The sequence below is a fragment of the Podarcis vaucheri genome (genome assembly GCF_965113315.1).
Source record: "Podarcis vaucheri genome assembly, chromosome: 3".
Taxonomy (NCBI): domain Eukaryota; kingdom Metazoa; phylum Chordata; class Lepidosauria; order Squamata; family Lacertidae; genus Podarcis; species Podarcis vaucheri.
Genome location: NC_138761.1, coordinates 37,429,349 through 37,442,450, shown reverse-complemented (window position 1 = coordinate 37,442,450; position 13,102 = coordinate 37,429,349). Strand labels below are relative to the sequence as shown.

Sequence of the window (13,102 nt, the reverse complement as noted above, 5' to 3'; positions counted from 1 at the left end):
GAGGGTTGGTAGAGAGACCTGGGGGAAGGGGTGGAGAGAGGGAGGGAGAAGGGGGAATGGGATTGGGAGGGAGGTTGGAAGAGGAGGGAGGATCGGGGGAGGGGGGGAGGAAGAGGAGGAGGAAGAGACGAAGGAGGAAGAGTTAGGTGAGGAACAGGAGGAAGGAGAGAACTAAAACACTCGAATTTAAATCAGCTAAAACTCCAAACCTAATCTGACAAATTATTGTCTTTTCGATAGATAAAAGTGACAACGAATCTTAAAATTTTAACATGGAATGTAAACGGAGTGAATGAAAAAGTAAAAAGGAATAAAATTACAAATGTGCTGAAGAAGAAAAAATTGGATGTAATTTGTATACAAGAGACGCATGTAGCCAAAAAACACAAACATGTATTAGTAAATAAGAAATTGGGTACAGAATTTATAAACTCCGGGAGAGAAAAAAAAAGGGGAGTGGTAACATATGTTGACGAAAAATGGGAACCCAAACTGACTTACAAGGATGAAGAAGGAAGGATACTGGGGGTTCAAATAAGCTTTCAGGGAGAGAAGATTAATGTGATAAACATCTATGCCCCAAACTCAAACAGGTCAGAGTTTTATAAAAAATTGGAACAAGTACTACTAGAACTAGGAAATAATAAGATGATACTATTGGGAGACTTCAATGCAGTGCCGACATTAGAAATGGATAGACAAACAGAGAAGAGAAAACGAAAACAAGGAAAGTTACCGAAATCATTCCTGGATCTGGAAGAGAATTTGGACTTGACGGATATATGGAGACACAAACACCCAACAGAAAAACAGTTTACTTTTTTCTCAGAAGTGCATAAAAGCTGGGGAAGAATAGACCAAATTTGGACCTCAAGAGAAATTACTCTAAGAACCGTCAAGTGCGAAATCCAACCGAGAACTTTCTCTGACCATAATGCAATAACCTTGGAACTCAAAGGAGAATCACAAGGAGGCTTCAGATGGAGATTAAATGAATACCTACTAGATAATGAGGAGGTTATCGAAAAAGCCAAGGCCACGTTAAAAGAGTATTTAGAGATGAATCTCAATATGGGGACAAATATAGAAACAGTTTGGGACGCCAGTAAGGCGGTTTTAAGAGGGTTTTTCATCCAGCAGAATAACTACAAGAAAAAATTAAGGCAGCAAAAAACAGACGAAATACTCAAACAGTTAAAGGAACACGAGAAAAAATTAACAGAACACCCAAAAGACAAACAAAGTATACAAACAATAAAAATACTACAAAGACAATATTCAATGTTAACGAGTCAAGAAATAGAGTGGAAAATCAAATCAATGAGGCAGAGATATTTTGAATCCGCGAATAAAACGGGGAAATTCCTAGCCTGGCAATTGAGGAAAAGACAGAAACAGAATGTTACAAATAAAATAATGGTAGAAAAAGAATTAATAGTAGATCCAAAAAAAAATACAAAAAAACTTTCTTAAATTCTATGAGGAGTTATACAAAAAAGGAGAAGAGGACCCAGCACAAATAGAAAAATATTTAGAGGGCTGTACAGGGAAGACTGTCACAGAGAAAGAAAGAACCCAATTAAACAGACCGATAAATATAGAAGAAATTGAAACTGCGATAAAAAAAATGAAATCAGGAAAGGTGCCAGGCCCAGATGGCCTATCAGCCAAATATTACAAAGTCTTGGGAGACCAACTGAAACAGGTATTGTCTGAAACCATGAACAACATTCTGAAAGGAGGGAAAATACCCAAGTCGTGGAGGGAAGCCTATATAACACTCATTCCTAAACCAGATACAGACAAACAGAACATGAAGAATTACAGGCCAATATCGTTATTAAATAATGACTACAAAATATATGCTGATATTATGGCGAATAGATTGAAAAAATGTCTGACAAATTTAATTCACAAAGATCAAGCGGGTTTCCTCCCAAATAGATACCTGAAAGATAATGTGAGGCATGTTATAAACATAATTGAATATTTGGAGATCAACAACAACATACCGGCGTCTTTGATTTTTATAGACGCAGAAAAGGCGTTCGACAACGTCTCTTGGCGGTTTCTACTAAAATCTATAGAAAAGGCAGGGATCGAGGGGGAATTTTTGAAAGGAATACAGGCAATATATTCAAACCAACACGCCAAACTGGTAATAAATAATAATATCACGAAGAGATTCAAAATAGAAAAAGGAACAAGGCAGGGTTGCCCCCTTTCTCCACTTCTGTTTATTTTAGTTTTAGAAGTTCTGGCAAACAAAATAAGGCTAAAGTCAGAGATAAAAGGGATTAAATTAGGATTTAAAGAGTATAAGTTAAAAGCGTACGCGGACGATCTGATGTTATCCCTAGAAGAGCCACAAGAAAGCATGGGTAAAGCATTGGAGATAATGGAGGAATACGGTAAACTTTCGGGCTTCAAGCTGAACAAAATTAAAACAAAAATGCTGACGAAGAACCTGAGAAATGATGCGCAAGAAAGATTAGAATCCCAATTCGGAATTAAAGTAACCAAAAAAATAAAATATTTAGGAATCTGGCTTACACCCAAAAATATAAATTTAATTGAAGACAATTATACAGCAACATGGAACAAAGTGAAAAAAGATCTGGATGTTTGGAACAGGGTGAACCTCTCGTGGCTGGGCAGGATGGAAGCAATAAAAATGAACATACTCCCTAAGATGCTGTTCCTATTTCAAAATATACCAGTTATCAGAGGACCCAAGTTATTTAAGGAGTGGCAGAAAACTCTTTCAAGATTCATATGGCAGGGAAGAAGGCCAAGGGTTAGATTTAAATCACTTACAGACCGAAAGGAGAGAGGAGGATTGGCAGTACCAAATTTAAAATTATACTATGAAGCGGCCTGCCTTTGTTGGGTCAAAGACTGGATAACTCTAGAGAACACCGACTTACTAGACCTGGAAGGGGCGGATAACAGGTTCAGCTGGCATTCCTACCTTTGGCCAAATAAAGAAAAAGTACATAAAAGGTTCTCGAGTCATATTATCAGAGGCCCCTTGTATGAAGTTTGGGAAAAAAATAAGAAACTGCTAGAACAGAGAACACCTTGGTGGCTATCCCCAACAGACATCTTATCAATCAAAAAAGTAAACCTGGAACAGCGAAAATTGACATATGAAGACCTACTGGTAAGATCCCAAGATAACTGGAGGTTAAGACCATATGAAGAATTAAAGGAGAGGCTGTCAGGCTGGCTACAGTACCATCAGATAAATGCAAAATGGTCAGAGGATAAGAAAATTGGAATGAATGAAAAGAAGTCTAGATTTCAGATTGAAATAATTGAAGGCAAATCCAAAATATTATCTAAGATGTACAACATACTATTGGAATGGGAAACGAAAGACGAGGAAACTAAAGAAGTTATGATCAAGTGGGCTAGAGATTTGGGGCATAGTATAGAATATGAAAAATGGTCAAAACTCTGGAATGAGGGAATAAAGTTCACGGCAAGCGCGGCAATTAGAGAAAACCTAGAAAAGATGATATATCGATGGTATTTAACACCAGAAAAACTAGGTAGAATGTATAAAACTGTAAATAAGTCATGTTGGAAGTGTAAAACAAAAGAAGGCAATTTTATACATATGTGGTGGACATGCGAGGAAATAAAAAGATTTTGGGATCAGATATATATAGAGTTAAAAAAGATACTTAGATATACATTTCCCAAAAATCCAGAGGCCTTCTTATTGGGGATGGTCGGGACAGAAATTCAAGAAAAAGACAAAACTTTATTCCAATACTCAACAGCAGCGGCCAGAATTTTAATCACTCAAAACTGGAAAGGCATAAACCTCCCAACGGTGAGAGAGTGGCAGTTAAAACTATACGACTTTATTGAATTGGCAAGAATGACACAAAGAATCAGAAATCAAAAAAATACAAAGTTAAAAGAAGATTGGAATAAATTCATGGTTTATTTTGAAAGCAATTTTAAAAACGTACCAACTACAGAGGGTTTGTTATAAAACTCCCGATGTATAAACTAGAAACGAACACCAGCGGTAAAAATGAAATTGTTAAAAGCAAAACCCGAAATCAGTAGGGAAGGAAGTCGATGTTGTATGTTTTATGTTTTATGATGTAACTTTTTTGAATGTATCTGTCTCTTTTTGTGTGTATGCTTTTCTCTTTTCTTTTATTTTTTTCCTTCTTACTGTTCATTTCTTTCTTGTGTATAAAGGAAATTTAATAAAAAGTATTATAAAAAAAAAGATTATATCAGACTTTGCAGCTGCTGAGTTCCTTGTGTATCCCTAGTTCCAGTGCCTTTCCCCCCTAAAAAACCTAATGTTTAGGGGTACTCTCACTTTGACTCAATAAAGTCACCATTTTCTAGTTCAGATCAGGAAAAATAAATACAGTAAATGGCCAAAAGTACAAAGAACATGCATTACACTAGGAAAGGAAATGAGGCCGCCATCAGAGGTGGTAACAATGAAATTTAACAATCACCGTGCTAGAGAAGAAACTAATTTTTTTACAATTTTTAGTTTCTTCTCCTGTTAGATTCACAAAATGTTTAGGGGTATGCGTACCCCTGCACCCCCCCCTTACGCTCAACACAAGCATCTACCTGTTTACCTGTCTTCAACCAGCTCAACACTGCTGTACCAAGGACCTGCATCAAATTTCCATCCCAGTCAAACTGACCCCATGTCACACAGAATGCAAATATTCTGCCCTAAGTACTGGGAATGTTCAAAAACATTCCAAGTGAACTCCTTAGCATTTGGAAAGTTCATGAAAAGCCTGTGCCATCACACCAGTTCACCCAATTGGTGCCAGAGGCATCAACATAATACACATAACTGAACACGTGTTTTGCATTCAGAAGGTCCCATAGTCAATCTCTGGTATATCTAGGGAGAGCTGGGATAGAATTGTGTCTGATAATTCTTGGAGAGCTGTTGTAGCTTGTGTAGGTGGCACTGAGATAGATGGGCCTGTGGTCTTATTCAGTGTGAGACAGCTTTATATGCACCAATACAGATACAAATATATTGCAAATTTGCAGTATCTTAAATCCTCAATCTCCCCATTAGGATAAAAATAAAATCTAAATAACAGTCCAATCCTATCCAATTTTATTTGGAAATATATTCCACAGTGTTCAGTGGGACTTCCTAGTAAAAATATTTAGTGTTGCAGGCTATTTATATATAATAAAATCTAATCTAAAGTAATCCAGTCAGCCCACAATTGCTTAAATATGCTTGAGACATGGAACATTTTTTATATTTTACAGATTATCCTCCCCAGGCTGTAAAATATATATGAAAAATATAAATCTCGGGAAATATGCAATATACATTTTCATAGTGTGAATATAACCATTACGCAGACTGAGATGCTGCAGTAATTCTTAATTTGCAGACTTGCTTTTATCACCCTTAATAAGAAATACAGCAAAATAAAATGAGGCTAAGTCTGTCATAAATCCAACAGTTGCAAAGCGTTTCTCAGATCCACATTTCAGGAGCAAAAGAAGAATTTTGTTCATTCTAACATAGTTCCAGCCAGCAGGATCATGAAGTCATGGGCCAGATTTGTCAACGTCCTTCACCTTCAGTAGGATTGCAATTTGCAAATGCTCTTCAATATATCCCAGCCCACATGGGGACGTTCTAGCCAGGAATTGCAAGGTTCCCATTACAGAAGTTGGACTAGGGCAGAGGACCTCAAACTTCATTCATGTAGTCCATGGCATGTTTGCATTAAATATCCATACTGATTTCAAATTGTATTTTTATTGCTCTTTCTATACTGTAGTTCATTGTTATTATAATCTGCATTCTGTAAAATGCTAAGTGTTATACAATGTAAGAAATTAAAGAAGCAACAAAAATACAATAAAAACCGCACAGCATCTAGCACTGTGCATAACAATTGTTAAAACAGGCAGGGGGGAAAAAAATTAAGTGGTTCGCAAAAACCTTCAGAGATTGTCAGTAATGCCCAGGGGGAGAAATTTGGGAACCACTGGACTAGGTAACTGCATTCTTGGTAGGAAGTTGTGTCTCAGGGTCCACTGGAAAGATAAGTTGGTGTATTGTTTCAGTGGATCTGATCCCTGTACTTCAGCCATCATTAGTGTACATTAGCTCCTCCATGATGGTCCTCAACACTTCCTATATTTGAGGCAGAGCATGGCAGTGCCTAACAAAGAGTACAGGAAGCTATTGTTTCTTTACAAGTCTATCTGGCCATTATGACTCCTGTGCTGGGAATTCTTCCCTCTACAGTAGTTCCTAAGGCCATCTGCAGTATGAAATGCATCACAAGTTCCCCCCTCTCTTGGGAGGACTGTGCTGTGCAGACAGACTGTGGATCACATCCTTCTTTGCACTCTCTTTTCTAAGAGAGAAGGAGGGGTCATGCTTTTGCTGTGCAAAATTATTCTCTCCACCCTCCAGGGAAGCACCACATTTTTCATTGCACTTAGCACTCCCCTTATCTGCTCTAGCCTCCCCAGGATCAGAGCCTGGCAACTCTTGGTCTTCTGCTTCTTCCTTCCTCTCTTTCTCCTCTACTTCTCCTCCTCTTCTTTCTCAAGATCTATGGAAGTCATCAGCTCAGACTGTATTCCTGGTGGAGCTAAAGTTGCGGGTCCACGTCATGCTTAGCACAATATTAACATCACATGAGCCTTCAAGGAAGTCTCCAGCACAGACCTGGATATTTATTTATTTATTGTTTGTATTTGTAGCCCACCCTTCCCAAAATGGTCCCAGGGTGGGTTGCAAAAATCTAATAATTACAAATTTCAATTAAAATTATCAAATAAAAACAAAAAAACCCCAACCTACAGCAAAAGAACAAAACAGCAGAGCAGAACTGCAATGCACAATAAAGGAAAGCAATGTAAGAGGAAGAAATATGTCTACTCAAACTAAAGACCTGCTTAAAGGGTTCTCAGTGTTATACTGTGGGTCTGTTATTCCCCTCTTAACTGTACATAACAGGCAGATGCAGAGGGCAAGAGTATAATGTAGAAATTCCATAGGAACATACCTAGAATAGCTGGTTGGCATTGCCATTAATCTTGATAACACCAGCACAAACATTCCCAGCACTTGAGATTCTCAGTCTGATAGACTTTCATGCTTTGTGCCCTTGCAGGATTGATGGGAAATATTTCTCATTATTTCCTAGGCCTACTAATTTGCAGGTGGTCACTGCAACCCTGAGATCCCCTTCATATGGCCGAAGCATGACCCTGTGAAGGCAGCAGCATCCTACTCTCTAAACAAGAAGCTCACTCTGATACGCAATTTGTACCTTAAAAAAAAAAAAATCAATAGTCTTCGCTGAGGGTGGAAGGGTTGGCGCTTCTCTTCCCCATTCAATATTTCAAAAGAATTCAGAAGTTATGAAATGTGCAGAACAGAGAACACAAAGGATGGCTTCTCTGTGACCATGAAAAAGAACAAGCTGCCCATCTTCTGTCAAAGGCTCTTAGGGCCAACCTAATCTGCACTTAGTTTTCAATCGCAGCAGTCATTTTTTTCCTGCTGTATCTGAAAATGTTCATGATAAATGTTCATTTGTAATGAGCACAATATTACTCTTGGAATATTGCTGGAGTAACAAGCTGTGGATACTTTCTCAAACAAGGTCACAGCTCACCATTTGTATTCACGGTCGCATGCATATTTGATAAGATTACTGGGCAATAGGAAGCCGAGGGGCGACATGAGGCAGGTTTGGCATCCCACAAAGGAGAAGGCAGAATGTTTATGGGAAGAGGAGAGGACAGAACTTCCCATTAAATGGAGGAGGCTAAGCTGTTTCATTTGCTATGGGCTAATAAACTACAGATCAACATTGGCTGATGGAACTAGGAATTTTAAGAATGCCACTTTAATCACAGTGAGGAGCATAGCCACTGCAAGTTGATTTCTAAGCTATGTTCCCTTTCGATCCCTTCCTAATATGTGCCACAATTCCTTGGATTGAGGAAAGGAGAATCACTATCCATCAGTTCTTGTCCTCTGTGACAAGTCTATCAGATGGAGGCACATATTACAACTTATTCAACCAAATCACCTGCCACCCCATCATTTCTCTTCTAAGAAAAGCTGACAGCCAGTCACACTTACCTATAAATTAGAACCTCATCATCAGAGCAGTTATACTGTAGCTGGTACATTTTAACTCTTGGAGCTGACTTGCTTACTGTCCATTTGACCAAAGCTGAGGTAGTTGTAACCTCAGAGACCAACACAGCCCTTTCAGGTGGCCCCTTGGTTTCCCCTCGATTTGACTTGGTGGAGCTGGTGATGTCAGAAAGCCTTGATTTTGGTGGGGCAGCCCGGCCTGTTCCATTGCTGAGATGGGGAAGCTGGACAATTGACAGCTCAATTGTTGCAGTAGACTCTCCAGCAGCATTTGCCGCTATGCACGTGAATGTCCCATAATCTTTCGATGTTGTGATCAGGATTTCCAAGGTGCCATTGTCATAAACAGCTGTCCTTGAAGAATTCCCAATAAGTCGATCATCTGGTGCCACCCAGTGAATAACTGGAGATGGATCTCCAATTGCTTTGCACTTCAAGGTGGCTGTTTGTCCTTCTAAAACCAACAATTTGTGAGTGTGCTGTGTGATCAAAGGAGGCTCACAAATGAACTCCTCTTCCCGGACATACCAAAAGTACCTCCCTTTTAGTCCCGGGGGAGAAGCACAAGTTTCCATATCATCATCTCTGTCAAGACGCCGCAGCCACATCAGTTCACAGTTGCAATGCAAAGGGTTTCCACCAAAGCTCAGAGATAAAGGTGTGGAGAATGGAGTTGAGGTTAATGGAGCTGTTTGGGATCTGGCAAATATGGGATCAGGAGGCAGCTTCTGAAGTCTGTTGGAGGTTAGATCCAACCTAGCCAGTTTCTGAAGATCTGCAAAGGTACCCTCTGTAATATAATCTATCAAATTATGGTCTAAACTAATCTGGTGCAAGTTTACCATCTTCCTTATAGATTCCCAAGGGATGCTTCTGAGGTTATTGTAAGAAAGATCCAGATCTTCCAAGGTGAACAAGAAGTCTTCAAAGGCTTCATCTGAAATGCAGCTCAGCTGGTTGTTGTTTATAATCAAGTGCTGAAGATTAATCAGGCCTCTCAAAATATCCTCCCCAATGTCAGGCAGCCTGTTACTATCCAAATGCAAGGACCGTAGGCTCTCTAGGTCAGCAAAAGAATAGGGCTGTATATAACTGATGGTATTCCGAGATAATGTAAGGTCAACAAGGCCCGTCATGTTGGCAAAGTCCTGTCTACTGATGTTGATAATGAAGTTGCCCCCAAGACGGAGTTCAACAGTCCTCCTGTCTATGTCTGGTGGTACAAAAAGGAGGCCCTTGGAAGGGCAAAGAGTCCCCAGTGACTCAGACAGGTTCTGGCAGACGCAATATTTCGGACAAGCGTTGACCACAACAGCCACTCCAAACACCAGGATGCCGCAGAGCAGTTTTTCCATGGTAAATCACACGATGGGGCCTGCAAGAATGAGATACAGTTATATATTAGAAAGTTATTTCCACCTGGAGCTATTAAAGCAATTTCATGCCCATTTATTTGACCAAAAAAACATCCAAAAAACAGTTTTTGAACTCTGATCTTAACAGATGCCAAATGCATGTAGATGGTTCTAACAAAATAACCCAATGGGCATTTTCCTGATGATGACCTGGTGAATTAGAAATGCTCAGCATTGTTACTCCTTTCTATACATTGACAACAATAATATTTATTTACTTATTTGTAGTAATTTATACTTATATAAATATAAACTGCTAAGTCATAAAATGATATCATGGTGGTGTACAATAAAACTCAACATCTTATGTGATTTCAGTGATATCTTGCCAGAAGCTGCTGTTGCCAGGTAAGGGAGATTTCAGTGGGGCAGGGTGGTGGTGGGGCAGCGCTGCAGCACATTCCCTGTTTTGCCTCAGGTGGCGAAGTGGGACACGCCATCCCTGGTGGAAGGATACAATCACCAGTCAGCCACGAAGCTCACTGTGTTGTTTTGGACCTGTCACTGTCTCTCAGTCTCCTCACAGGGTTGTTGTGAGAATAATGCAAGGAAAGGGAGACCCATGAATGCCACCTTGATATTCCTCTTTGGAGGAAAAATGGAATGGATATACACATCTAGCCTGCCTGTCCTTGATTTTTAATTGGGGTATGAGAGTATATGTATCACACACTTTCCTGTATTGCAGGGGATTGGTCTTGGGGGTCCATTCTAAGAATAAAACAAGGAAAGTGTGTTGCTTTGAGATTTTGAGGAAAACTTTTTCATTTCATTTTCATTTGATAGGTTATTGCCCCAGTAAACCTACTGGCCAAGCCTCCATTGACCACATGATCTATTAGAAATGCTTGTCTAAGCTGTGCAATATAGTACAGTATTTCAAACTTGTTGAGATGAGAGGTAATAATCCTATCTTCCATTTTCTTTTTTTTATCTTGAGAGGGGCTTTTTTTCCCTTCTCGACAAATTGTTGAGATGTTGGCAGACCTAACTGTTAATTTGCGACAGAGAGGAAAGACAAAGGATTGAAACGGCTCCTTTGGTTAAGCCTTGCAAATAAATATTGGATGTTTCTGCAAAATGCAGGATAAGTTTAGCTTCATTTTACCTTCTGTATTAAACCAGGATGCAGTGCATTTGTAGCCATGTTATTTATGCAAATCTGTAGCACAGTTAGAAAAGCTCCATGCTTTGTATTTATCCATTACTAACAGATAGCCAGCTTTTGGAATCTTAAGGAATCTTAAGGATAATTATATTCTGGAGCTTTAATTTTGTGTTTTATCCTAGCAGCTGTAACTATAAGCTGTAACTATAAACAAAAAAGGAGTTTAGAAACAATTTGAAGAAAGAGATGAAGATGGCTAATTTGCAATGAGCAGAACATCTTTTACAAACTTACTTCTCCTAGCTTCTAGTCCAAAACGGCATTTGAAAGGGTTTTCTGCACACTATGGGGACTCCTTTAAGTGTATTATATTTTCCCAGTTACCCTTTGGGGAGATGCTTGTGGGTTTCACTTTACTCATGAGAGCAGGTTGTCACTGAAGAAGAAAACGGAGAAGAGATGGAATACAGTTGTAGGGAATGCATAGGAACAGCCAAGAAAGGAGGGCTGCATAATGTTCCTATGAACTTTTAGAGCCTAGTGAATAGCTATAAAGAAATGGGGAAGTGTGAAGTTATGTGTGCGAGAGAGTGAAAGAGAGAGTAGTGTTCATCAAGAGGAGGATCAGCAGTTTTCATATGCTGGAAATACCCCAGAAACCATATTTCTGACTGCAGACACCTATTCCATAAATGGAAACACACTACAGGCAATTTTCAGCAGTTGCAACAAGCCTCCCACAGAATTAGAAATTGATTGCTTGGGCAAAATACTTCCCAGCATCTTCCAAGAAAGGCATTTGCCACGTATGTCCTCCAAGTTGTTGTAGGTGTTGATGTCAACACTGAAAAAGGTCGCTGAGGAAGGAAGTCCAAACAAAGGGAAGTTGTCCTTCTTGGCTATATTTTGGCACTATGTAGTCTTTTCTACACCTGTAGCAGCAAAACCGGACATGTTCATCTGCCCCACATGCTCTGATCCACAGAGTTTCCAGCCACAGAAGATATATATTCTGGACTTCTCTTCTACTCCTACCATCAAACTTTCCACAGAATGCAGATGGGATGACGGTGATATCTCACCGCTTTCCCAATTTGCATTTAATAGGCATCTATCAGGCTATGAAAGTGGCATTTTCGCAGCAAGTCTGTAAATCAAGGTAGGCTCCTGTCTCGGTACTGAGTGAAAAACTGCCTCTTTAGTCCTCTTATAACATGGTTCTGCATGAATTAATGTGAGTAAGAGGCATAAAGACTCTTGTTTTGTATTCAAATTCCCCTCATAAAGATACAAGTCTTGAGAGGTGGCATCTCATTTGAGCGATGTCTCCAAGACGCATTTTTTTTTTTTAAAAAATGCTTTCTCCATTCATTGAGTTTTGCAAATAAATTACAAGTCAGCTCACTGGTTACAAGTCCATTATCAGATAAACACTTTGGTGGTTCAAAGCTACAATTTGCCTCACCCTAAAAAAATACACAATTGCCTTGTTGGATCGTGTCAAGATCCATCTTGTCCAGCTTTCTCTTCCTAGGATAAATCCTCAAAAGTAGGGCCTCAAAATGAAGGTTATTCTCTATAATTTGTCCCTGCATCCTTTAGTCCATCACAGGGTCAGCACAATCACAAGGCAGAGTGAGGTGGTTTTCTCAGGCAGCTGAACATCAGTATCATGAAATGGCAGCAAATCATTAGTTATTTAATTTCAATTCCAGGGAGAGTAAGAGGTGCTTGTAGGATTGTGGGGACGGGGATGTTAGCAGAGCTAATTATGTACTGCAGAGTCCGGAGGGAATGAACACCAACACTAATGGGTGCATAACTTGAGGAGAAACAAGCAGAGTGGTTTTGTTTTTGTTAGTAGTTCAGGTTTTGTCCCTAGCAGGGAGCCATACAACTAAACATACAGGAGAAAATTCCCTCAGAACTACAGAGCCAATCAAAGGACAAGTCCCCCCCCCCCGTGAACATCATGCCATGCTGACTGGTTGCTAAGCAACACTTCCATCACCTTCTTGGATAGCTATCTTTAGCACTAAAAGTTGGTAATTCTTAAATTGCACCGATAATAATCCCTACTGTTGCATTTCCAACACCTGTTTGCTGCGCATTAAAATGTATTAGGCCAGCCCTGACCTCTGTAATGGACACTATGCACAAGGCTTGTAGGTTGTTGCTGTGTTGTTCCCAGTTGTTTCAATAAAAAATGAGGGGAAATGCGATTCCATTTACATTTAAAGATGAACATACCTAATGTGCACTTCCTAAAACAATACATGAATGAAAACACAGGGTGATATATAAATCTAATAAATAAATAATAATTTCCCTAAATTTGCAGTTCTTCAAATTTTGTGATGCAGTTCTTTGGTCAAGTAATGTGTTTATACTAGGGTAAACTGTGTATCAAAATGCATATAT

At 39.4% G+C, this 13,102-nt stretch overlaps 1 protein-coding gene and 1 long non-coding RNA gene across 6 annotated transcripts in view; both read right to left on the bottom strand.

The window, feature by feature from the left end:
- LRFN2 (leucine rich repeat and fibronectin type III domain containing 2) overlaps positions 1-13,102 on the bottom strand; it is a 274,266-nt gene that overhangs the window by 52,569 nt on the left and 208,595 nt on the right. For all 5 annotated transcript variants that reach the window (XM_082214823.1, XM_082214820.1, XM_082214824.1 and 2 more), the window contains one exon: positions 8,141-9,533. In XM_082214823.1, the coding sequence (XP_082070949.1) occupies positions 8,141-9,513 (1,373 nt within the window). In that variant the 5' untranslated portion in view covers positions 9,514-9,533. The remainder of the gene's footprint in view (positions 1-8,140; positions 9,534-13,102) is intronic.
- The window catches only part of LOC309527916, a 241,439-nt gene that overhangs the window by 58,879 nt on the left and 169,458 nt on the right, over positions 1-13,102 (bottom strand). The window lies entirely within an intron of this gene.